Source organism: Loxodonta africana, chromosome 3, assembly GCF_030014295.1.
Source record: "Loxodonta africana isolate mLoxAfr1 chromosome 3, mLoxAfr1.hap2, whole genome shotgun sequence".
NCBI lineage: Eukaryota > Metazoa > Chordata > Mammalia > Proboscidea > Elephantidae > Loxodonta > Loxodonta africana.
The window spans coordinates 154665739-154693139 of NC_087344.1; the positions used below are offsets into that span (position 1 = coordinate 154665739).

At 41.6% G+C, this 27401-nt stretch overlaps 1 protein-coding gene across 2 annotated transcripts in view; it reads right to left on the minus strand.

Annotated features, from left to right (window-relative positions):
* The window catches only part of NOTCH2 (notch receptor 2), a 217866-nt gene that overhangs the window by 174876 nt on the left and 15589 nt on the right, over window positions 1-27401 (minus strand). Inside the window, exon 1 of one of the 2 annotated variants that reach the window (XM_010589625.3) lies at window positions 11-449. The exons of the other annotated variant lie outside the window; for it this stretch is intronic. Within the exon in view, the coding sequence (XP_010587927.2) occupies window positions 11-83 (73 nt within the window). The 5' untranslated portion in view covers window positions 84-449. Of the gene's footprint in view, window positions 1-10; window positions 450-27401 lie in introns of those variants that run through there. 2 annotated transcript variants of the gene reach the window in all.

The following is a 27401-nucleotide window of genomic DNA, read 5'->3' on the forward strand; positions in this document are numbered from 1 at the left end:
CTATACTCACCATGCGCGGGGGCGGTGCGGCACAGCCAGAGCGCCAGCAGCGCCCACAGCCGAGCGGGGCGCAGGGCAGGCATCTTCTCCGTCGCCTCCTCCGCCGCCGCCGCCGCCTGGGCAGATCCACATGGGGAGGGGGTCCCTACACAGGAGCCCCCACTTTCTCCTTCCCTCCTACTGCTTCTGCGGTTCACAGCCTCGCGCGGCGCCCTGAAGCTCAGGCTTAAATGCCTCGACTCCCTGCACCCGAAGTCGCCGCTCCCCGGCCGCCGCCTCAGTCGCCGCCCGAAGTTTGGCTGAAACTTTCTCGGGTGTGCAGCGAAGCAACCTCGTGTGTCCTTCCGCCTCGGCCTCCTCCTCCCACCGCAAAGCCCCGCCCCCCTGTCGCCGGGGCCTCGGCCCGCCGCCTTCGGCACCCAGGGGTTTCCCGCAGGAAGAAGCGCCGGTCAAAGCTCCACGCGGAGGGATCTACTACGACTTGTTAGACCCCCTCCCACCCCCCACACACCCATCTCCCCTCAACCCGGGTCCCGATGCGCCTTAACTCAATCGACGCTGGAGTGCCTGCCTGGGCCGCACACTTCTGAAGGGGGTGGACGTTAGGACTCTGAACTTCAAACACTAAGGCTGCCTGGACCGTGAACTTGCAGGGAGAGACAGACCTCATCCAGTGAGACAGGTATCACCCCCACACACTCACACATCCATACACCCCCTGCTAGCTAAAGGGATGCGGTAGAGAGGGTCCAGTGCTGTCAAAGAAGGAAATGGGGGCTAGGGCGCCAAAGTCCATTTTAAATGAACAGAACCATCAACTGAGTTGTGTTGCACTATTCATTCATTCAGCAAATACGTTTTAAGCGCCTTACTTTGTGAAGCAGTGTGCTAGGCACAATGGAATGATAGCAAAGGCTCGTGATGTACAAGCTACTCTGAGTTCTGAGGAGAGAGACTACTGTGGGCTGGAGGGTCCAGGGAAGGGTTTTATGGAGGAGGTGGGAAGGGAGCAGGATCTTGAAAGGTTAGTAAAATTTGTATAAGAACACAAGCTAAGAATACTCATTGCAACATTGTAATAGCCAAAAATTGGAAACAACCTAAAGGCCCACCAATAGAAGAATGGATGAATAATGTATTACCATATTTATATTTATAAAATGAAATACAATACAGTAGTTGAAAAGACTGTATTCATATATGTCAACAGGGATAAATCTTAAAAACAAAATGATAGTGGAAAAAACTAATTGCAGAGGTGACAAAGTATAATACCCTTCATATACAAGTAAACTTTTTTCAAAACATTGCTATATATTGTTTATGGATGCATATGTATATAGTAAAAGGATCTAACCAGAATGGTGGCCACTTCCAGGGCAGAAGAGTGGGGGGTGTGATCAGGCCTGGGTCATCATATGTAAGACTAAAAAAAACCAAATCTGTTGCTGTCGAGTCAATTCTGACTCATATGGAATTAACCAAAAAGTTGTACAGGGAGAGCAGCATTCCAGGGGAGAGCCACCCTAAAAGCAAAGACGCAGACAAGGGAATAAGTAGATAGTTCCAGCATTGCTAGTAGTGCGGGGAGTCAAGGAGGAAAGGGCAGGTTGGGACCAGATTATGCAGGGCCATAGAAAACCACTGACAGTTCTTGAACAGGGTGAGACTTGATGGAAAGGAAGGTTGCTCTGATATCCCGTGCAAAATTGATTGTTTGGAGACAGAGGTAAACTCGAGCCCAAGGACCACTCAGGAGTTTGTGAAAAAATTCAGGCATGACTGGGACTGGAGGAACCCCGGAGGCCATGGACCCCAGACCTTCTGTTGCCCCAAGGCAGGAACCATTCCCAAAACCAACTCTTCAGACAGGGATTAGACTGGAATAGGGGATGGAAAATGAGACTGGTGAAGAACAAGCTTCTTGGAACAAGTGGACACATGATACTATGTTGGCATCTCCTGTCTGGAGGGGAGATGAGAGGGCACAGGGGGCCAGAAGCTGCCCAAATGGACACAAGGAGAGAGAGTGGAGGGAAGGACTGTGCTATCTCATCAGACGGAGAGCAATTAAGAGTGTATAGCAAGGTGTATGTAAATTTTTGTATGAGAGACTAACCTGATTTGTAAACTTTCACTTGAAGCACAACAAAACTTAATTTAAAAAAATTAGAAGAATACTAAAAAAAAAAACAAACAAACAAACAAAAAAAAAACCCAGGCATGGGGTGATGAAGGCCTAAATTAATGAGGTGGAAATCACCATGGGAGAGAAAGGATGGATTTGACACACCCACTGCAGTCGAGTTGATTCTGCCAGATCTGAGGCAATATGAAATAAAGGGAAGGAGGGCAAACTTATGGGACTAACTCAATGTGGGAGTTTACAGTCTAGTTGGGATGGGAAATCCTATCCATAAAGCCTCTCCCTGGTTCCTATAAGATAAAGTCCAAACTTTTAAAAAGGCCTTTCCGTCGTTGTACTCCTGCCTGGTCTCCAGCCTCATCTCCTCTCATCCCTGCCCCCTGCCCCTTGAACTTTACACAACAACAATATATATTGAACAACTTGAGACTCCCCAAATGTCCACGAACAGATGAATGGATAAACAAAATGCAGTACATACAAAAGAAATGAAGTTGCGATCCATGCTAAAACATGAATGAACCTTGAAAACATTATACTAAGTGAAATGTCAGGCACAAAAGAACATATATGAACCCGCTTATATGAAATATAGAGTAAGCAAACACGTAGAGAAAAAAGGAATGGTTACCAGGGACTCAGTGGAGGGAGGAGTGGGGAGTGATAGCTTTTTGGGCATGGTTTCTTTCTGGTGTAATGAAAAGTTTTGGAAATGGATAGTGGTGATGATTGCACATGATGAATGTAATTAATGTCACTGAATTGTACACTTAAAAATTGTTAAAATGGCAAAGGCTTTGTAATATAAATTTTACCACATTAACATTAAAAAATTAGGAGAGGCAACTTCTGGAAAATTAAAAGGAAATGAGAGTAGATGGCAAAGAGAAACAGACCACCCAAGGCCTGAACCTTGCTGTTTAAATCTCTGTTTTCTGTTCCCTTGGCTTAGAATGACTCTTGGAGCCTCCGTCCCTGCCCCACTTGGTGAACTGACCATCACCATTCTTCAGTCCCCAGCAGGCTTTGCCTACACTATAACAAATTTCTACCCCTCACAGACAGGGCCTCCTCTATACTGCTGTTTTCTCTTGTGCCGAAATCTATTTTTCTCACAGGACTGCTTATGTGTCTGTCTTCTCAACCAGATTAGAAGGTCTTTACAGGCAAGGAGTCCCTGGAGAAGGACATCATGCTTGATAAAGTAGAGGGTCAGCAGAAAAGAGGATGACCCTCAGTGAGATGGATTGATAGTGGCTGCAACAATGGGCTCAAGCATAATGATTGTGAGGATGACGCAAGACCGGGCAGTGGTCCGTCCTGTTGTACATAGGTTCGCTATGAGTTGGAACTGACTCGACAGCACCTAACAACAACAAAATGGGCAAGGATCAAGGCTTTATTCATCTCTGTATCCCCAGGGTCTATCACATAATGGATGTTGAATTAAGAATGGAAAACAATGCTGAACAAGTGCAAATCAGTATGAGCAATAGGCCTATGAAATTCCAAACTGTATTTTAATAACCACTTTATCACAGATAATCAAGTACTATTATTAAAAGTAGTCACTTTTGAGATGCTAGAAACTCTTTTCAAAAATAACGTAGTCAAAATAATTTTGGAATTTCTTTTGTGCATTTGTGTTCAGAGAAAGATAATAACATTAATTTTTAGTTGTTGACCCAAATCAGTATTTCCCAGCACGACCATCCTCATTATTTCCTAAGTATAGCTGTATGACTTGGCTATACACAATTTTTTATAATTACCTAAAAAGATTGAATATGTCACTATTAAAATATATTCAGAAGAATGTACTTTGAAGGTAGTCATTTCCAAAGAGCAGCTCCTGAAATGGCCATGGCTATGACAACATTGTTAAAACAGGTATGCAATTTCTCAAGGTGACTATTTTAAAGAAAGCAACTATTATTTTCACATATGACTTATGTTGGATATTTATAATGTCAAACTTATTATATATGTTCCCACAAGGGCAAGAGGAATAAAGAGTAAACGTTATAAATGGAAGTAGAAGGTTTTGACTGAAGAGGTGCTTTGAAAGGTTTTGAAGGAGGCCAGTGGTTAAGAGCTCGGCTATTAACCAAAAGGTTGGCAGTTCAAATTCACCAGCCGCTCCTTGGAAACCCTATGGGGCAGTTCTACTCTGTCCTGTAGGGTCGCTATGAGTCAGAATCAACTCAACGGCAATGGGTTGTTTGTTTGGGCATAGACATAAATTGGCAATAATAATAATAAAGAAAGAAATAAGGAGCTGAAAATAGAGGAAAGAAACTGGAATCTGCAAAGACTGATAGATGAGAACAAGTCAGCCAACCCATCAACTAGCACTTTAGTGAATATTTATTGTGGGCCAGACTCTTTAGGAGGGGTCGAGGATACACTCATAAGGCAAGAGAGATACAGAGTCTGATAATTAAAATCCCGTGTAACAAGTACAGAGTGTTGTGAGCTCACAGCTGAGGGGCTGTGTGTCTTAACCCAGCCCAGGAGTGGTCAGGGAAGGCTTCCAGGAAGAACCCAACAGCTGGACTAAGCGTTGAAGGTTAATTTAATCAGGTAAAGAAGAAGAGGGGATTTCTCATGTTTGGAGGTTTAAGGCTGTTCCAGGTATAGGGAACAACAGGTATAGAGGCAGGTAAATAAAACAGACCAGACCCGTTCCCTAAAATGGGAAGATAATTTAGGCAGGGGCTGTGAGAATGCGAGAAGGTGGGCATTGGCTTCTAAGACTAGTGACTGCTTAGATGAGAGAGGAAAGGTAGATGGAGGAATCAGCAATGCCTTGAGGTATGATGGTGCAAATGGTTGGGCACTCAACTACTAACCAAAAGGTTGGTGGTTCAAACCCACCTAGAGGTGCCTCAGAAGAAAGTCCTAATGATCTACTTCTGAAAGGTCACAGTCTTCAAAATCTTATGGAGTGCAGTTCTACTCCGCACACATGGGGTCACCATGAGTTAGAATCCACTCAGTGCAATGACAGTGTAATGGACTGAATTATGTGCCCCCAAAATATGTGTCAACTTGGTTAGGCCATGTGTGGTTGTCCTCCATTTTGTGATTTTCCTATGTGTTATAAATCATAATCTCTGCCTGTGGTTAAAGAGGATTAGGATGGGATGTAACATCCTTGCTCAGGCCACATCCCTGATCCAACGTAGAATGATTTTCCCTGGAGTGTGACCTGCACCAGCTTTTATCTCTCAAGAGATAAAAGGAAAAGGAAGCAAGCAGAGAGTTGGGGACCTCATACCGCCAAGAAAGCAGCACCAGGAGCAGAGCACGTCCTTTGGGCCTGGGGTCCCTGCACCTGAGAAGCTCATTGACCATGGGAAGATTGATAACAAGGACCTTCCTCCAGAGCTGGCAGAGAGAGAACCCTTCCCCTGGAGCTGATGCCTTGAATTTGGACTTGTAACCTACTTTACTGTGAGGAAATAAATTTCTCTTTGTTAAAGCCATCCACTTGTGGTATTTCTGTTATAGCAGCACTAGATGACTCAGACATAAACTGATTTAATCCAAAATAGGGGAAACAGAAGAGGTTTGGTAGAGAAGTAGGCAAGAGATCAATATAGCTGGCGTGCAGGGGAGGGGGGAAAGGGAGGAGCAGATAGAAAACTTTCCAGGAGTACCAGTGTGGCTGTTGACTGAATTAAGAAGAGCTGGAGGCTGGAGTCCTGGTTGCACAGTGGTTAAGAGCTCAGCTGTTAACCAAAACATCAGCAGTTTGAATGCACCAGACACTCCTTGGAAACTCTATGGGGCAGTTCTATTCTGTCCTATAGGTTTTGTGTGAGTTGGAATCAACACTATGGCAGCAGCCTTTGTTCTTTTTTGATTTTTGGTAGGAGCTCATTAGCAGGATGGAATGTCACTGAAACACGCCTTCTACTACTGACCTCCTCCCAAAGCTAAGCCTAAATCCCACTGTGTTCATTTAGCTGAGTATTTCTCTGATTCCTATTAGAATCCAGGGGGACTTGTGCTGGTGTCTCACAACTTGAGTAGCAGCTGAAAACATGACATTCCGGGATCTGCCTAGGGATGTCAGTCCCATAGTACTCAGCAGTTTAATTATTCAACTGGATTGGGGAATGGTCTTTTGCAAGGATAGTGCTTCTGGTGAAGAAATTAGCAAGAAAACATTCAGGTGATCCTACAACAAATCATAGCTTCTGCTATTCCTTGAAGTTTCATAATTTCACCGATGCAAAGAAAAATGGAATCCCACGGGCTTTCCTCTAAATAGAGAAAAGATCTGTCTCCAGGATTAAATTAAAATCTGCAGACCATTGACATTGGAAAAACATGGATAAGGGCTAACGCTAGTTTTAGCTTCAGTCAAAACTAAATACATTCATGTTGTTACTAATTAAAACTCGCATGTAAAATTTCCTCCCCCTCAAAAATGTAGAATTGGGCACTTAATTGCGGTCAAGTCTGTCCTCTCAGACCCTATCCCTCAAGGGAGAGATTTTGTCTTATTTGTCTATTTTGCCCCAGTTTCTAGCACAGTAGTGCACATAAGTGCTCAATAGTATATGTTTTAAATAAATGTTGAAAGAGGAATATAAATTGGAGAGAAGTGATGTATTTGCAAAATTGGCAGAAAGTGTAGATGTCTTGGAGAATCCCAGGCTAAATCAGTTAGACACTATAGATGTGGAAGAAGAGATTCTAGGATACACCTCAAGCATATCTGAGCTACCGCACACATCTTACCACATAACCTAGGGACTCAAGGGTGTGTAATGAGGGCGTTTGTGGAAGTAGAAATTAAAAGGGAGATTTCTATGCAAAATAATAGCTTGCATTTATGCAGTGCTTTATTTATTTTTTTTTTTAGACCTTCCAAGATACTCTTATCTCATTTGATCCTCAAAGCAATCGTGGGAAATAGGCAGACCAGTCGTTATTATTCCCATTTTACATATGAAAAAGTTGAGATAGAGTTTAAGTGGCTTGCCCAAGGTTAAATAAGTAATTAGTGACAGAGCTGAGACAAAAACTCTACTGTTTCTGACTTACTTGGTTTCATTTCACTGCACTGTCTTGCAAAGGTGTGAAGCACATCTGAAAGAATATTTAGTGCAGGGACCTTTGGGCAGAGGTCCACCAGCTTCTTATCACTTCCGTATTGGTACAAGCTGACCCACTGTAATGAAGAAACCTAAACAAGTGAATGCATTCTTGTATTTGGAGAGCATACCCTCTGCAAATCATGTCCTTGACTCTGTAGCAATACAGACACAAGTAAGACCCAGCCTCTGTGCACTGAAGGAGGCCAACATACAAACAATGTAACTACAACAGAGATAATGCATGGGGCCCTGGGAAAGAGGAGAGCCCTGTGATTAATTCTAAGGTCACTTTCATTGCAACCTGTCCCCAGCCTGAAGGTATAGACTGAGGTGGCCTATATAAGAAGACTGAACAGTCTTAAGACACAAACCATCTCTTTTTACCCATGTTGATAAAACTCCACAGTAGTTGGTTCTTTGCCTTGCATAGAGTGAGTACTCAATACAGCTCTGCTGATAATGACCCACATTCTGAGAAGGTTACAAGGTTTAACCAAACAGAGGACAAGCTCCAGAAGCTGGGAGTTAACCTCAAGATTCAAACCAGCTCTGAGAATTAGAAGCCAATTACATCCTTCAACAGGACATAGACCCAAATGTCTGCCCTGATCAAGGCTGTGAGTAATATAAAACCAAAAAAAAAAAAAAAACAGTTACCGTCAAAAGTCAGTTCTGACTCACGGCTACCTCATATTTGCAGAGTAGAACTGCACTCCAGGCCATTCTTCCAAGGCCCCTCTGGGTGTGGGTTCAAACTGCCAACCTTTTGGGCAGTAGCTGAGTGCTTTTTGCCACCCAGGGACTCCTGTAAATAATATATATATATAAAAAAAAAAAATAAGCAGCTGTAATTTGGGCTTCTTGGCATATATATTTTTTTTTTTCCTCTTTTAGGAATTGAATGATCTCGATTTAATTTCTGTCAAGGAGAGGACAACTGAAGAGGGTCCTTGTGTAACTGATGCTTTCTCAAGTGCACGCCCTGTATGACAAATGGTACCTATAAAACGTAACTGGAAATCTAAAATTCTCTGCAACCCAAGAGTTGAGCAGGAAAGTTAATGTAGGAAGGCTCACTTTAGCACTACCTGACTTCTACACTTCTTTTAAGTATTTTATGCTGGAAGGTATTACACTTTAATTCCTAAGTTGGTATATGTTCCTTATATATAACAATGTCCAAAAGGGCCAACCTGTATGTATCAGGACATCGCCCCAGTTCATGAACAGCATAAATCCACAACTATGTAATTATCAAACCACAATATTATTGGATGAGTTGCGCAGTGTTTCAGTCACTAAAATGGTTATGCAACTCTGGGTATTTGTGAAATGTTTTGGTGTTTATTCTCAGAGACTATTCAATTGTTTCTACCAACATTCTCATGTTCTTCCTTCACAATTAGCCAAGAAATTCTTGAGCAGTGAGGTCCAGGCATACAGAAGGTTTCCACCTTAAAGTACAGAATACCTTCATACGACCTGGGTGCAGATCACATACGAATCCCCTGAAGCCAAAGAAAAGGGAACACTTCCTTGTTATGTGGAATTTAAAATGGTTAACTAAGCAGAAGGCCAGGGCCTTAAAAGTAAGGAAAAGAAATCCCACTTTTTAAAAGTAGGCATTAAAAAAGTTTCCTTTCAAATAAATAATTGTTCAGGAGATAATTAATGGCTGGCAACAGGTATTTATAATGGAAGCGTACATGGCCTTAACGATGGGGTGTACTTCTGAAAACATTCTAATTAAAACGGGAAAGAGTAATTTTACGGGCAAGTACAAATCAGTGGTGTATATGTCTGCTAATGTGCGCAAAGAGACAGGTGGTAATTGCTGGGCGCAGAGGAGGTATCTGTTGCTGAAGATAATGCTCTTGTAAATATGCAAATAAAGTTTCCAACAAAGGTAAAAACCCGAGAAAACCAAACCCATGCCGTGGAGTCAACTCCGACTCAAAGCGACCCTGTAGAACACAGTAGAACTGCCCTGTAGGGTTTCCAAGGAGCAGCTGGTGAATTCAAACTGCCAACATTTTTGTTAGCAGACGAACACTTAACCACTGCACTACGTGGCCTCCACAAAGGTAAAAGTACATAATTTTTATTCATTAATGTGGAATGGAATGTGAAATTGGAATTTGGCAGGCGAGTAGTAGTTGTACCTGAATATTCTGGATACCAACTTGTTTTTGTTTTTAATCATTCTGGCATCTGTTTAAAATTATTTAATGTAACTACTCTGTTCCCTCTCTCAGACCACCGGTCCCATCATTTTTCTTTCAAACCTTGAACTCTTTCCCACTTACAATACTTACTAAAGGCCTAAACAAGAAGAGAAAGAACAGGTGCTAGCAAGACAGAGACTTTCCTACATCGTGATCTGTATCTGTGTCCAGGAAGGTACCTAACAGTGCAAAAACAGTCCTGTGGACAGTTCACACCTCTGTAGGTTTCTACTGCAAGAGATAGTTACCTCAAAAGAGCCTTCCTTAATTGAACTCTTAAGTTCTGAAATCTTTGTCACTTTACCAATGGCCACCACTTAAGGATATTTACTTAAGACAATGGCTGGGGGCAGGGGCAGATTAACCAGTAAGCAAGGTACGCAGGGGTTTACTTGTGTTCGCTTACTAATCTGTATTGCACAATTTCATGTGGGTTTTGCCACATCTTTGATCTTGGGGGTATAAATTTTTTAAAGCAAGGGAAGAAATGGATGGAATGAACACAGACTTGCTTATGTAAACTCAAAGGACTAGAATTAGGACATACCCTTTAAGTTACAAAGAGGCAAATTTAGAACATATGAAAGGTAATATAGTTCCTTACTCATCCACCATTTGGGGTTTTGAGGAGAAAAGGGAAGTAATAAGAGTTGAAGAGAAGAAAAACAGAACGGAAGAGTGGGAGAGGAAGGTGAAAGGGTGCTCTGGAGTAACACGCACCTGTTGAGAAGGGGGGAAGTAGCATTAACGCTATCAAATGAAGAACCAAAGTGTAGTTCCCCCTTGTACATTTCCCTCTTCCCTCCTGAAGGCCTGGGGTAAGACAGAACCGCCCTCAGGACACCCCACTGAACTCTCTCCAAAGAATTCAAGGTGTCCCCAGCCCAAATCAGTTCCCTCCATCATAAATATTCATGGATAATAGTAAGAATAATAATAGTAGCAATAATAATTCCCATTGCCGTTCAGTCAATTCCAACTCATAGCGGCCCTATAGGACAGAGTAGAACTGCCCATAGAGTTTCCAAGGAGCGCCCAGTGCATTCGAACTGCCGACCTTTTGGTTAGCAGCCATAGCTCTTAACCACCACGCCACCAGAATTTCCAGCAATAATAATTAGTAAACATCTATTGAGTGCTGACTAGGTATCAAGCATTATATTAAGTACTTTAAGTGCTCCATCACTTGTAATCTTCCAGCCAGCTTACAAATAGATATTATTATTCCCACTTGACAGAGGGTGAAGCTTGCATAAGTTGCCCAGGATCACACAGCTGCTAAGTAGTGGTGTGGGGGTATAGGCCCAGGTACCTCTGACCAACTCCAGTGGCACACAGTTGACCTCTGCATGGTAGTGCCTGCCCACAGAGCATCAGAGCTCCAACACCTGTTGTTTAGATAACCCACTTGAGCGCTAAGTTGTTCTCTAGTCATTTATTGTAAGCTTTGTTTCCCAAGTGTATTGTGAAACAAGGGTTTGATCATTTCCTTCCTTTGTGCTCCCCTATAGCATGGTGCGCAATCTGATTTGTCAGCCCCCATCCTTAGGGCAACTCAGGGGTATCTTTTCCCTGTTCCTGCCTCCCAAATTGGAGAAAGTCAAACAACTCTGCTGGCTGGCTCCTCATTACAATTTTGTATTTCCAAATATTCTGTTCTAAGTGTACCTAATAAAAGACAAAAGAATTAATTCTATTTATCCTATATTATTGTTATTGTTAGGTACTGTCAAGTCGATTTTCAACTCATAGTGACCCCATGTGACGGAGAACTATCTCATAGGGTTTTCTATGGAAGGAGCCCTGATGGTACAAAGGTTAAGGCTCGGCTGCTTACTAAAAGGTTGGTGGTTTAAACCCATCAGCAATTCTGTGGGAGAAAAGATGTGTCAATCTGCTCCTGTAAAGATTTATAGCCTAGGAAACCCTACAGGGCAGTTCTACTCTGTCCTGTAGGGTTGCCGTGAGTTGAAATTGACATGACAGCACTCAACAATGACAACAATCTTTAAGGGAACAGATCGACAGGTATTTCTCCTGCGGAGCCACTGGGTGAGTTTGAACCACCAACCTTTCAGGTAGCAGCCAAGTGCTTAGCCATTTCTCTACCATGGCTTTATTAAATTATAAGCATAAAAGATCATTTTAAAACTTAAAGAAAAAAATCACCTATAATACCAGCACTAATACCATTGTGGCCTATTTTATTTACTTGTTCTTCATACGCGTATTTCTACATAGTTAAAACCCACCAGCTGCTCCTTGGGAGAAAAGACCTGGCAATCTGCTCCCATAAAGATTTCAGACTTGGGGGTTCTATTCTGTCCTATAGAATTGCTATGACTTGGAATGGACTCAATGGCACGCAACAACAACGACATCATAATCAAGACATACATATAGTTTGTACCCTAACCCATATATCATAAACATGTTCCTTTGTTGCTACATAGTTGCCATATGTAGCATTGTTATTGTCTGAATAATATTCAACACTGATGATATGCAGACCTAGAATGCTTTCTATATTATTATTTGGGCTATATCCGGATGATATCTATCTTACTGCAGAAAGGGCCCCTGCAGACAATCCACTCATACTGCATCCTTTGCCAAGCCAACGGGGTGAATAGGTAGACTCTTCTTTATCTAGAATCGGGTAGATTGGCCAACCCAAAAGTATCTCCTGCTGCTACTCTCCAGCCTGACTGCCTGCCCCCTCCATAGCATTGCAAGTCTTTACCACTCTCCTTGGGCCTCTTTCCTTCTTTCTGTTCCCTGTTGCCTTCCCAGCAAAAGGCCTCACTTCCTACTTTACTGAAGACTTCTCTTAGCACAAGTATCACCTCCCCTGCAAAACCTTCCCCTCCCTCACCATTTCTATACAGGGGAGGCCTTTTAAGAACTCCCCAACCTCTCTTCCCTCAGCCTCACAACTTCTCTTTTGTGGACTCATCTTTACTTCCTTCCCTTATATCTAGAGAAAAGAGTCTTTCCTTCTTTCCAAGGCTAATCCTGCATTAGCGATTGATTTCATCTCCTTCTGCCTTTTCCAAGACAATTTTGCTGTTCATTACCCACCTTGCTCGGCCTATCCTCCACTATCTCTGTCATTCTCTCCTTTTTTACTGGCTTAATCTCCTCAGGCAACAAACGATTGTCTCCTAGCCTTTCAAACACTCACTCACTCACTCACTCACTTTCTATTGTAGACTCAGACAAATTTCTCTTTACTTTCAATCCCAAATCCCTTAAAAGAGCAGTTTATCCCTTGCTGCTTTAATTTCTCAACTCATTACAGCTTCGTCTTCCTACACTTATTGAGCATCATTTGTGAAAAGCACTGGTGAAATAGAGATAAACAAAGTGGTCCTCACTCTTGAGGAGCTTATAGTTAGTGTAAAAGACAGCTGGTAAACCAAAACAACACAACTAAGTGTCATAATAGAAATATATGCAAAAGTATCTAAAAAGTGCCACCTGGGGGAAAACTGGAGAGAATTCCTAGGGAGATAACACTTGAGTTAGGCTTTGGGCATAACTTCAGCATTGCTAGGTAGAGACTATATTGAGTGAGGATAGCACATGACACGCAACTTATCCAAAGGGCTGAAAAAACACAATATTGATTATTATTTGTTGTTGTGAGGTGCTATTGAGTCGGTTCCAACTCATAGTGACCCTGTGTACAACAGAACAAAACACTGCCAGCTCAATCATTGGAAGAGTTGAGTTCATAGTAAGGAATGTGTAGAAAAGAGATGAAGAAAGATTTGTTTAAACTAATGTTCTCAGCATGTATCAGAATCACCCAGAGGGCTTATGAAAACACAGATTTCTGGGCTCCACTCCCAGAGTTTTGGGGTAGGGTCTAGGATGGGGGCTGGTATTTTGCATTTCTAGCTAGTTCCCAGATGATACTGGTTCTGCTGGTCTGGGGACCACACTTTAAGAACCACTGGCTTGGGGTTTATAGCTGTGCTGTGTAACCTGGTTTTTGCCTGAATCAGTCTGCTGAAATCATTTTTAGATGTCACCAAAGATCTCCAACTGCCAAACCCAGTGAACTCATTCTCTGTTCTCATCCTCCTTGAACAGTTTGCAGCATTTGACACCATTGGGATTTTCAGTGACCTCTTACCTGTCTCCCAGCTTCCAGTCCAACCTTCTTTTAGTCACTTCATTACCATGAAGCCCACAGGACTATCCAAAATACAAATATAATTCCATCACTCTGTGCTTAAAACCCGTCAGGGGCTCACCTTTCCCTGTGGTTAAAGTTCACACTCCACAGGTTGGCACAGAAAGCCCTTTGCATCCAGCAGCATTTATCTCCTCTCCTGCTGCTGCTCCATATTGCACAGACTATGCTCAAGACACATCAAACCACTGGCCAGTCCCAAGACATTCTGTGGGCTCATGTCCTCTTCACCTCTGCACGTGCTCTTTCCTGCACCTGGTATGCCCTTACCCCTTCCACTCCCCTCCCCTGTTTTCCCCACAACCTGTGGAATCCTAGCCGAAGGCCTAGCTCAAAGATCATCTCCTCTCTTCAGCCCTCGGCTTAGTTGTCCCTTTCTCTGATCCCCCTGCAGTTGGTTTCTGCATATTACCTATACCGTTTAACAATTAGTTGAACACATCACTACTGTATTGGGAGCTACTGAGTGCACACACTGAGTCCATCATAATATTTTTGTTATTCTCATAGAAGACATTCAATGTAGGTGTGTTGAATATATGTTGGGTACGTAGTACACACTCAATAAATAATGATTTGGGTTGGCATTCGCTGCCTACCCCCTGGAATTTAGCAGTGGGCAGGCATGCAAGGAGGAGGAGGAGAACACAAAGAGAAACTTCATTAATGAGCAAGTCAAACGTGCCACCTCACAGCTACCTGACTCCCTGACTGAGAGGATGCACCATGTGCTTTTTTTCCCCATAACTTTATTTTTCTTTGATGATAATAGTGGAGCAGGCGGTTATGCAGCTGCCTTTCCTGCTTTTGGCAAAATATTTGCTATGGGTCTTACTCAGGACTAAGGAGGAACATCTGTGGAGAATGAGCAGGGAACAGCTTGGTACCTTGGCTTGGTGCACATCACCAGCAGGCAGTATTGCTGAAGGAGTGCTGGGAGACTCTGCCTATGGGGAAAACGGGTCCTTTCCATTCTTCTTATTTCTCTCCCTCTCCCTCTCCCTTGCCCTTGCACATTCTGATTGCTGTGGTGACCAGATCCTGCAGAAACAAAACAGGCCTGGGTTTCTATGTGACCAGGCTACATTCTCCTCATTCTCTAATAATACCATAAGGTTAGGGAAACATTTGTCAGCTAATGAGCTCGGCACAGCCATGCCTCTCTCACCTAGACTTTCCCTACCTCTGTGCTGATATCCCTATGAGAGGAGTCATTTATTTAGTGACTCCTAAATGTGCTTAGGTGTTTTACGTGCATGATTGCATTAGATCCTCACAACATCCCTGCAAGGGAGATATATGTCCATCTATTTGACAAATAAAGATACTGAAGCTTAAAGAAGTCAAATAACTTGCCCATGGTCAGCAAGCTAATAAGATGTAAGGGTAGGATTTGAACTCATTTTGTAATAATTCCAAAGCCTGTATGCTTTCCAGTACTCATACCATCTTGGAGGACTGAAAAGGCTGAAAGTTACATGGTCAGCCAAAGTCACAGCAGGGATGAAACTCAAGTGTCCTAGTTTCCAGGGAAGCCCACAAATATCCACTATGTCAAAAGAATTCCTGTATAATTGTTTCATTTATATTTGAATGGTTATGTTTGGTATTCCAAGAATTCACAAGACTTCAAAAAACATACTGAAGTGAAAAAGGCTCGCAAGAACTGAGAGAGCTGTCTGAATACTTATCCAGGTTCCCTGGTCTCTACTCTCCTGTAGTTAATGACCTCTGTCAGTTGATTGCAGGAACAGAGATGCTCCTCTCTCCCCTAAACTCACACACTTACCTGTGGTCCAGAGCCTCTCTGGGAGCAGTACTTTAAAAATCTTTCCTCCTCATGGACACAGGGAATACAGGGTGGAGAGGAGGAATGTGCTGTCTCATTAACGGGCGAGCAGCTGGGAGTGCACGGTGGGGTGGGTATGGCCTTTTGTATGAGAGACTGACTTGATTTGTAAACTTTCACCTAAAGCACAATAAATTAAAAAAAAAAAAAAAAAAGCTTTCCTTCTCTGCTCCTCCCTCAGGAGTGCAAAATATGACCATAAAGGAGGAATAAGACTATGTGAGACCATGCCTACCTGCACAACTAGTTTAACAAAATATAAATGACTGTTTATTTCTAAAACAATCCAAATGCAGTAAAACAATCATGATTTTTTTTTTCTGTTTCAACTTGACGCCTAAATAGTTGGTTTGCCTGATATTTTCCTATTCAACCAGTACTCTTGGCATTGTGTATAAACAAAGCTGGTGATAATGTCCATCTATCCCGAGTTAAGCATACAGAGTGGGTAATAAAGCCAACAAAAAGCTGAAAGCAAGATTTATCAAGGATAAGCTGCTAGGAGCTGGTGGTGGATCCTAAGTGGACTCCATGGCTCGTCCATCTCCCCACTTCAGGTTTCCACCGCAACATCATCCCTGCTTCAACACTGATGACAAGAGTCGGGAATAGGCTAGAAGACCAGCACAGGGGTCAAGAACAGATGAGTACATAGCACAGATGATCTGCCTAAGATTAAATGCAAAGACTCAGTAGTAAATCTTAGTGAATATTGTGAGAAAACAAAGAAGAGCGTTTTTTAAATCAAAACAAACTAACAAAAAAATGGTCACACTCCAGAAGAGCAAGTAGACACACATGATTTCTGGGCTTCCTTTAAGCAACATTCTCTTTTCTTATCATAGCCTAATTGAAGCCCAGTGTGATGGTTAAGATTGTGTGTCAGCTTGGCTGGGTCATGATTCTTAGTATTTATATGGGATCACCCCCATGATGGGATCTGCTGTGAGTAGCCAATCAGTTGAAAAGGGGTTTCCTTGGGCATGCGGCCTGCATCCGGGTATAAGCAGACGTTCTGGCTTTCTCTCTCTCTGGATTCTACAGGTGGCTCCTGTTCGTCTGGCCTCCGGTTCTTGGGACTTGAGCTAGTGGCTTATCTGCATATCTTGGGGTTCGTGGACCTTCATAGCCAGTGAAAAAGAGCCCTGCTCTCTTGAGTTCGCCAGCCCCTTCAGCTACGCGAATCAGCAGAAGCCTCTATCCTAATGATGGACTTGGGATGTTCCAGCCTGTACAGTCACATGAGCCCTTTCCCTGATATAAATCTCTGTCTCTATATATTTATCCACTTTACTGGTTTTGCTTCTCTAGAGAACCCAGCTTAAGACAACCAGCTAAGGAGGTTTTAGAGTCTATTGTTCAAAGACTTAGAATTGTTTTCCTTGGATCATTCCTACTCCAGAATTTTCCTTGCCTTTCTTTTCAAAAGTAGGTTAAGGATGTTCAGGTTTCCCTCAAGCATCTTAATGAGTTAGTCATGATTACAATTGCATCTTTTAAATTGCACAACCCGTTGAAAGGCTGCCATGAAAGGAGCTTCTACAAACACAAACTGGGCTGTGTTCTTCATTTTCCTTTGTTGCAAAATGTGAATGAGGAGTTACCTCTAAGTGGGTAATTATAAGAAAAGCTTCAGAAGTAGAGAGGAGGTAGGTGAGCTACTGTTTAAATGAAAAATGTTGCTGGTGCTCCTGCAAGGAATATGTATATTGAGACTAAAATAAGGAAGAGCTCTTTGCTAATAACTGTGAAAGGGTTTCATAGAGTTCATGGCACGTAATATGTGCTCAAAATGTTTCCTGAATTGGAGTCATCTCCACAATCTGCTTCTCAGCCAAATAACAACCATGGCCATCTTTATTTTCTCACTATCTATTCTTCTTGTCCTCTTGCAACTTGAATCTCAGCCACGGCACCTGTTTTTCAATCTGTGTTTTCATTATTGCTCTTCTTAAGAGACTTTTGGAGCTCTGGTGGTATAGTGGTTAACAGCTATGGCTGCTAACAAAAAGATTGGCAGTTTGAATCCACTGGTTGCTCTTTGGAAGCCCTGTGGGGCAGTTCTACTCTGTCGTATAGGGTCACTATGTGTCAGAATTGACTCAATGGCAACAGGTTTGGTTTTTGTTTTGTTTAAAGAGCCTTTTAATTGGTGGCCCTATTATTTTCTGCTTTGATTTTTTTTTCTCTTTTATACCATGTGTTTTTACTGATGGAGGTATGCTGAACCATGGAGTGTATTTAAATTTTTGGTTGGTAATACAGATTTTTAGAAATATTATCCGGGACTATAAGGTTACCACTGAACTTTTTGTATTCTCAAGCTTGCTGATTAATGGGTGACCATCTGTCCCAATGAGCCTTAGTTGCAGAAAATATGGTGGGCTTCATTGCTGAAAATATGGTGGGGTACCTTCCATTAGGTTACATGAGGAACCTCTGATTTTCCAAATATGACACAAAAAAATCAAAACCAAGCCCACCAGGGTTCCCTAACTATCACGCAGGAAAATATAAATTTGATTACAAGGCTTATCTAGGGGTTCAAAAGCCAAATGAGACAAAACTTTTACCCAATAACACTTCCTGCTTGCACTACCTTACTTTCAAGCCTCACACTCCAGGTGTGTATTTTGCTTCAACTAAATGTTTCTTTTGCTTTTTGCTGTTATGTAAGTCCCTGCCGAAGGGCAGCAAATACTTTCAGTGATAAAGTATACTCCCAAAGAACTCCAGAGGCATAAAAAGTGATTGGGATACCGTAAGTCCATGGGTCACCAAAAGGTTAAGGAGCCCTGGTGGCGCAATGGTTAAACATTGGGCTGCTAACCGAAAGGCTAGTGGTTCAAACCCACGCAGCAGCTCTGTAGGAGAAAGACCTGGTGATCTGCTCCCATAAAGAGTATAGCCTAGAAAACCCCCTGGGACAGATCTTATGGTCCTTATGAGTCAAAATCAACTCCCCAGCAAACAACAACCACCGCCAGACTTTTTACCTTTTTTCCCTAACAGCTTCCTCCAAGGATTTTTAATACCATGGATATATTGTTACATCAGTTTATGTACTGTATATATATGTGCTTTATATATAAGAAGACTAAGGTTTATTTTGTTCCACAGGAGCCATCCTCCCCCCACTGAGAGTGTATCACCCATCAGGTCACAGTAGGCTGATCTAGGACACAACAGATGCAGATCTCAGAAATAGATGCTAGGTGAAATCAAGTTGGGCAAAAATCCAGGCAGGTGGCAGGCATAGGAGTTTGTCTAGGTCAGGCTTAGTATGGGTCAAGACAGATTGCTGGCCATAGAGGTTAGCCAAGCAGGACATAGAGAATGCAGCTGAGGGCAGTGTTGGTCGAAGACAGAAGAGGAAGGTTCAAGGCAGGCAGGGACATGGAGAATATTGGTCCACTGGGTCCAATGAGAGAATGCCACATACAGAGAAATCCCAACATCCAGAAAAGCTCCCTGGAAATGAAACTACTCTGATCAGGTCCGACCGGACCTACGACATTTCACCTTTGATCTTGAGAATCCCTGGACTACCAGGCTGATTGTGCCCTACTGATGAAAACCTCTGTTATTGTAGGGGAACATATCAAATTGGTCCCTGTATTACCTGAAATCCATCCACATTCCCCAGTACTTTAAACTCTCTGTGTCTGATAAAAGAACCAAGTCTTCCAATCTGACTTGGTGCTGTGTTGGGGTATGTAGGTCCTCAGACATGCACGAAGGTTTTAATCAAATAAAAAGCCCGGTCTTCCTCCCCCTCAAGTCATTTATCTTCTGGAGATCCTGCCTCTCTTAACCAAAAAACAGGAGAAGAACCAAGGTCCTAACAGGGCACTCCCAAAATGGTGCTGCCTAAAGTCATTAGGATCTCTTAATTGTAAAATCTAATGGACTTTCCTCACTGATTTCACTGGTCAGTATCTCAGTGGCATTTGGTGCTGCTGTTCAAGCTCTCCTCTTTAATTCAGGTCAGCCATTCTAACTGTGGCCTTCATCATACTCTGCCTCCTGAGTCTTCTGAATGCTCCCTGAAAGTGTTTTCTCTATCTTGTCCTTCCTCCTTACCTTTTATCAAAGGCATTCTTTGTCCTTTGGTTCTGTCATACAGCCCTCCATGCTTAGCTCCTCTAAAATTTTATCTGTTCATATGTTCAATTTAATTTAATAAACATTGTTGGGAGGTGGAGTCAAGATGGCAGAATAGACAGACACTTCCAGCGAGCCCTCTTTACAACAAAGACCTGAAAAAACAAGTGAAATGAGTATATCTATGACAAGCTAGGAGCCCTGAACATCAAAGGCAAGCTTAGAAAGTGAACTGAAGGGCAGGCGGAGGAAGAGATGGTTCAGAAGCGGAGAGGAGTTACCAGACCTGAATCACGAGGAGCCCTCAGGCACCATTCCCAGAGTGGTGGCGGTGGGCTGGTACTAGTGTTCGGCCGCAGTTTCCTCAAGGAAAAGCAGCCAGCCACACAGCCTACTCGCACCTCCAGAACCAGAGAAGAACGGCAGTCTCTGCAAAAGCTAAGTACCTGAGTATATTTTACTGCCCCCACCCTCCCAAGCCAGCATCAGTGGCTGATTTCCCTGGGCCTGAGATAGGCCCTGTTGAATTCCTAGAGCCATCCTTCTGGCCTTGGAGAAGGAATAAATTTGCAATTAGGGGAAAAGATAATTTGCCAGCTCCACTAACAGGAGGAACTCAGGACAGAAGTGGCTCCTGTCCAGGCATAAACGGCCCGTGGACTTCGAGTATGTTTCCCCTCTGCATGGATCTATGTGGGCCTATTTCAGGAGAATAGGCCCTTGTTGGCAGACTCCAACCATTTCAGCTGTGCGGTGGAGTGGTGGGTGTTTGATGTTTCACATTGCTTTGCCTATTAAACAGGGTCCTCACCTACCCACGTCAGGGGCCTAAGGACTAGTAGCTCCACTTAGGTCAAAGGATAACTGGTACCTCCCAGTCCTTACAACCCAAAACATTGAGTGCCCATGGTCCCTCTGCAGAGCCCACCCACTTGTATGCTCTAGGGAACAAGGACACGCTTTCCTCTGAGACACGCTGGGGACAATTCTCAACCCCCTGCCCTGTTCAGAGTGTGACCCCCTGCTGCAACCAGATACCAGTACCTACACCAATCACCCTGCCCCTCTAAGACTGTAGGACAGAGCCTGTACCACGCATTTGATGACACCTGAACTGAATTCATACAAGAAAACTGAATGGACTCCTAGACTGATATACCTGATAACAGCTCTAGCCATCTGGCTAGCTCACCAAAGCAACCCATTTCGGCATATCAAAACAAAACAAAGCAAGAAGCTATGACACAGTAAGCAAACATAAAATAAACTAATACAATAACTTATAGATGGCTTGGAGACAACAGTCAATATCAAGTCACATAAAGAAACAGACCATGATTGCCTCAACGAGCTCTCAAAACAAAGAATCCAAGGATCTTCTAGATGAAAGTGCCTTCCTGGAGTTACCAGAAGCAGAATACAAAAGATTAATGTACAGAACCCTTCAAGATATCAGGAAGGAAATGAGGCAATATGCACAACAAGCCAAGGAACACACAGATAAAGCCAATGAAGAAATTAAAAAGATTATTCAGGAACATAATGAAAAACTTAGTAAGCTGGAAAAATCCATAGACAGACAGCAATTAGAAATTCAGAAGATTAACAATAAAATTGCAGAAGTAGACAACTCAATAGAAAGTCAGAGAAGCAAAATTGAGCAAGCGGAAGACAGAATTTCTGAACTTGAGATAAAGCACTTGGCACTAATATACTTGAAGAAAAATCAGATAAAAGAACTTAAAAAAATAAAGAAACCTTAAGAATCATGTAAGACTCTATCAAGAGAAATAACCTACTAGTGACTGGAGTTCCAGAACAGGGAAGGATAACAGAAAATACAGAGAAAATTGTTGAAGATTTGCTGGCAGAAGAATTCCCAGGTATCACGAAAGATGAGAAGATGTCTATCTAAGAGGCTCATTGAACTCCACATAAGGTAGATGTTCAAAGAGTGTCACCAAGACATATTGTAAGCAAACTTGCCAAAACCAAAGATACAGAATTTAAAGAGTAGCTAGGGATAAACGAAAAGTCATCTACAAAAGAGAGCCAATAAGAATAAACTCGGACTACTCAGCAGAAACCATGCAGTCAAGAAGGCAATGGGATGACTTATATAAAAAATTGAAGGAAAAAAATTGCCAGTCAAGAATCATATATCCAGCAAAACTGTTTCTCAAATATGAAGGTGAAATTAGGACATTTCCAGATAAACAGAAGTTTAGGGAATTCGTAAAAACCAAACCAAAACTACAAGAAATACTAAACGGAGTTCTTCGGTTAGAAAATCAATAATATCAGGTATCAACCAAAGACTAGAACGCTGGGCAGAGCGATCAGAAATCAACCCAGACAGGGAAATCAAAACAATAAATCAAGATTAAAAAAAAAAAAAAAAAACACTCAAAGCAGGGTAACAGCGATGTTATTATGTAAAAGAAGACAACATTAAAAAAATAAAGACAGACTAAGAAATGTAGTCACAGACCTTCCATATGGAGAGGAAGATAACGTGACACAAAGAAATAAGTTAGGTTTAAATTTAGAAAAATAGGGGTGAATAATAAGGTATCTACAAAGGAGACAAATATCCTACACATCAAAATAAAATACAAGAAAAAAATAGAGACACAGCAGAAACAAAATCAACAACAACGAATATGAGGAAAAGACAATATATACAGATTATCTACTCAGCACATAAAATTAAGTGGGAAAAAGAAACTGTCACAACACACAAAAAAAGACATCAAAACGATAGCACTGAATTCATTCCCATCCATAATTACGCTGAATGTAAATGGACTAAATGCACCAGTAAAGACACAGAGAGTGGCAGAATGGATTAAAAAACACGATCCGTCTATACGCTGCCTACAAGAGACACACCTTAGACTTAGAGACACAAACAAACTAAAACTCAGAGGATGGAAAAAATACATATATCAAGCAAACAACAATCAAAAAAGAGCAGAAGTGGCAATATTAATTTCTGACAAAATAGAATTTAAAGTTAAATCCATCAGAAAGGATAAGGAAGGACACTACATAATGATTAAAGGGACAATATACCAAGGTGATATAACCATGTTAAATATTTATGCACCCAAAGAGAGGGCTCCAAGATACATAAAACAAACTCTATCAGCATTGAAAAGTGAGATACACAGCTCCACAATAATAGTAGGAGACTTCAACACACCACTTTCGGTGAAGGACAGGACATCCAGAAAGAAGCTCAGTAAAGACACAGAAGATCTAAATGCTATAATCAACCAGCTTGACCTCGTAGACATATACAGAACACTCCACCCAACAGCAACCAAGTATACTTTCTTTTCTAGTGCATATGGAACATTCTCTAGAATATACCACATATTAGTTCATAAAGCAAGCCTTAGCAGAATCCAAAACATTGAAACATTACAAAGCATCTTATCTGACTAAAAAAAAAAAAAAATGTATGGCCATAAAAGTGGAAATCAATAACAGAAAAATCAGGGAAAAGAAATCAAACACTTGGAAACTGAATAATATCCTGCTCAAAAAAGACTGGATCATAGAAGACGTTAATGATGGAATATAGAACCTATGGGACACAGTGAAAGCAGTGCTCAGAGGTCAATTTATATCAGTAAATGCACACATCCAAAAAGAAGAAAGGGCCAAAATCAAGGAATTATCCCTACAACTTGAACAAATAGAAAGAAAGCAACAAAAGAAACCCTCAGGCACCAGAAGAAAACAAATAATGAAAATTAGAGCTGAACTAAATGAAACAGAAAACAGAAAAACAATTGAAAGAATTAACAAGACCAAAAGCTGGTTCTTTGAAAAAATCAACAAAATTGATAAACCATTGACCAAAGTGACAAAAGAAAAACAGGAGAGGAAGCAAATAACCCAAGTAAGAAATGAGATGGGCGATATTACAATAGACCCAACTGAAATTAAAAGAATCATATCAGATTACTAAGAAAAATTGTACTCTAACAAATTTGAAAATGTAGAAGAAATGAATGAATTCCTAGAAACACACTACCTACCTAAACTAACACAAACAGAGGTCAAACAACTAAAAAGACCCATAACAAAAGAAGAGATTGAAAAGGTAATCAAAAAACTCCTAAAAAAAAAAAAAAGCCCTGGTCCTGATGGCTTCACTGCAGAGTTCTACCAAACTTTCAGACAAGAGTTAACACCACTACTACTAAAGGTATTTCAGAGCATGGAAAAGGACGGAATACTACCAAACTCATTTTATGAAGCCACCATATCCCTGACACCAAAACCAGGTAAAGACACCACAAGAAAAGAAAATTATAGACCTATATCCCTTAGGAATGTAGATGCAAAAATCCTCAACAAAATTCTAGCTAATAAAATTCAACAACATATCAAAAAAATAATTCACCATAAGCAAGTGGGATTCATACCAGGTATGCAGGGATGGTTCAACATTAGAAAAACAATTAATGTACTCCAACAAAACACAAGAATCACATGATTTTATCAGTTGATGCAGAAAAGACATTTCACAAAGTTCAACACCCATTCATGATAAAAACTCTCAGCAAAATAGGAATAGAAGGAAAATTCCTCAACGTAATAAAGGGCATTTATACAAAGCCAACAGCCAACAGCCAACATCATCCTAAATGGAGACAGCCTGAAAGCATTCCCTTTGAGTTTGGGAACCAGGCAAGGATGCCCTTTATCACCACTCTTATTCAACATGGTGCTGGAAGTCCTAGCCAGAGCAATTAAAGAAATAAAGGGCATCCAGTTTGGCAAGGAAGAAGTAAAAGTATCTCTATTTGCAGATGAAATGATCTTATACAAAGGAAACCCTAAGGAATCCTCAAGAAAACTACTGAAACTAATAGAAGAGTTCAGCAGAGTATCAGGATACAAGATAAACATAAAAAATCAGTGGGATTCCTCTACATCAACAAAAAGAACATCGAAGAGGAAATCACCTAGTCAATACCACTTACAGTAGCCCCCAAGAAGACAAAATACTTAGGAATAAATCTTACTAGAGATGTAAAAGACTTATACAAAGAAAACTACTAAACGCTTCTGCAAGAAACCAAAAGAGACCTACATAAGTGGAAAAACACACCTTGCTCATGGATAAGAAGACTTAACATTATAAAAATGTCTATTCTACCAAAAGCAATCTATACATCTAATGCAATTCTGATCCAAATCCCAAGGACATTCTTTAATGAGATGGAGAAACAAATCACCAACTTCATATGGAAGGGAAAGAGGCCCCGGATAAGTAAAGCATTACTGAAAAAGAAGAACGAAGTGGGAGGAGTTGCCCTACCTCATCTTAGAACCTATTATACTGCCACAGGTAGTCAAAACAGCCTACTACTGGTACAACAGATACATAGACCAATGGAACAGAATTGAGAATCCAGACATAAATCCATCCACATAAGAGCAGTTGATATTTGACAAAGGTCCCAAAACAGTTAAATGGGGAAAAGACAGTCTTTTTAGCAAATGGTGCTGGCATAACTGGATATCCATCTGCAAAAAAATGAAACAAGACCCATACCTCACTCCATGCACAGAAACGAGCTCAAGATGGATCAAAGACCTAAATATAAAATCTAAAATGATAACCATCATGGAAAAAAAATAGGGACAATGTTAGGAGCCCTAACACATGGCATAAACAGTATACAAAGCATTACTAATAATGCAAAAGAAAAACTAGATAACTGGGAGCTCCTAAAAATCAAACATCTATGCTCATCCAAAGACTTCACCAAAAGAGTGAAAAGATTACCTACAGACTGGGAAAAAGTTTTTAGCTATGACATTTCCAGTCAGCACCTGATCTCTAAAATCTACATGATACTGCAAAAACTCAACTACCAAAAGACAACCCAATTAAACAATGGGCAAAAGATATGAACAGACACTTCACTAAAGAAGACATTTGGTTAGCTAACAGATATATGAGGAAATGCTCTCGATCATTAGCCTTTAGAGAAATGCAGATCAAAACTACAATGAGATTCCATCTCACTCCAACAAGGCTGGCATTAATCCAAAAAACATAAAATAATAAATGTTGGAGAGGCTGTGGAGAGATTGGAACACTTATACACTGCTGGTGGGAATGTAAAATGGTACAACCACTTTGGAAATCGATTTGGCACTTCCTTAAAAAGCTGGAAGTGGAACTACCATACAATCCAGCAATCCCACTCCTTGGAAAACATCGTAGAGAACTAAGAGCCCTTACATGAACAGATATATGCACACCCATCTTCACTGCAGCACTGTTTACCATAGCAAAAAGCTGGAAGCAACCAAGGTGTCCATCAACGGATGAATGGATAAATTATGGTATATTCACAGAATGGAATACTACGTAGCAATAAAGAACAATGATCAATCTGTGAAACATTTCATAACATGGAAGAATCTGGAAGCCTTTATGCTAAGTGAAATTAATCAGTTGCAAAAGGACAAATATTGTTTAAGACCACTATTATAAGAACCCAAGAAATAGTTTAAACAGAGAAGAAAATATTCTTTGATGGTTATGAGAGAGGGGAGGGAGGGAGGGTGGGAGGGGGTATTCACTAATTAGATAGTAGATAAGAACTACTTTAGGTGATGAGAAAGATAACACACAATAAAGGGGAGGCCAGCACAACTGGACTAAACCAAAAGCAAAGAAGTTTCCTGAATAAACTGAATGCTTCGAAGGCCAGCGTCGCACGGGCGGGGTTTTGGGGACCATGGTTTCAGGGGACATCTAAGTCAATAGGCATAATGAAATCTATGAAGAAAACATTCTGCATCCCACTTTGGATAGTGGCATCTGGGGTCTTAAATGCTAGCACGCAGCCACCTAAGATGCATCAATTGGTCTCAACTCACCTGGATCAAAGGAGAATGAAGAACACCAAGGACAGGAGGTAATTATGAGCCTGAGAGACAGAAAGGGCCTCATAAATCAGAGACTATATCAGCCCGAGACCAGAAGAACTAGATGGTGTAGAACGGAGAACCCCTGAGGGAGCAGGAGAGTTGTAGGATGCAGGCCCCAAATTCTCGTAAAAAGACCAGACTTAATGGTCTGACTGAGACTAGAAGGACCCCAATGGTCATGGCCTCTAGACCTTCTGATGGCCCAGGACAGGAACCATTCCCTAAGCCAACTCTTCAGACAGGGATTGGACTGGACAATTGGATCTAGAGGGATGCTGGTGGGTAGTGAGCTTCTTGGATTCGGTGGACACTTGAGACTATGTTGGCATCTCCTGTCCGGAGGGGAGATGAGAGGATAGAGGGGGTTAGAAGCTAGCGAAATGGACAGGAAAAGAGAAAGCGGAGGGAGGCACCCAGCTGTCTCATTAGGGGGAGAGTAATTGGGAGTGTGCAGCAAGGTATATATAAGTTTTTGTGTGAGAGACTGACTTGATTTGTAAACTTTCACTTAAAGCACAATAAAAAAAAACTATGTTGTTGAATGCTTGCTATATGCCAAGCACTGGTACAAACAAGATATATCCTTTGAATACTCTTGTGGGGAAACAGATATATAACCAAGCAAAACAAGGTGAGAGATGGGTAATTTATATATGTACAAAATATCTTATGAACTCAAATAAGGAAGTGTTTGATTCTGTCTGGATGTGATCATAAAAGGCATTGCAGAAGTAAACATTGTGATCTGTGCCTTGAAGAATAAATGGGGTGTCCATAAACCAGAAAAGATGGAGGAAGA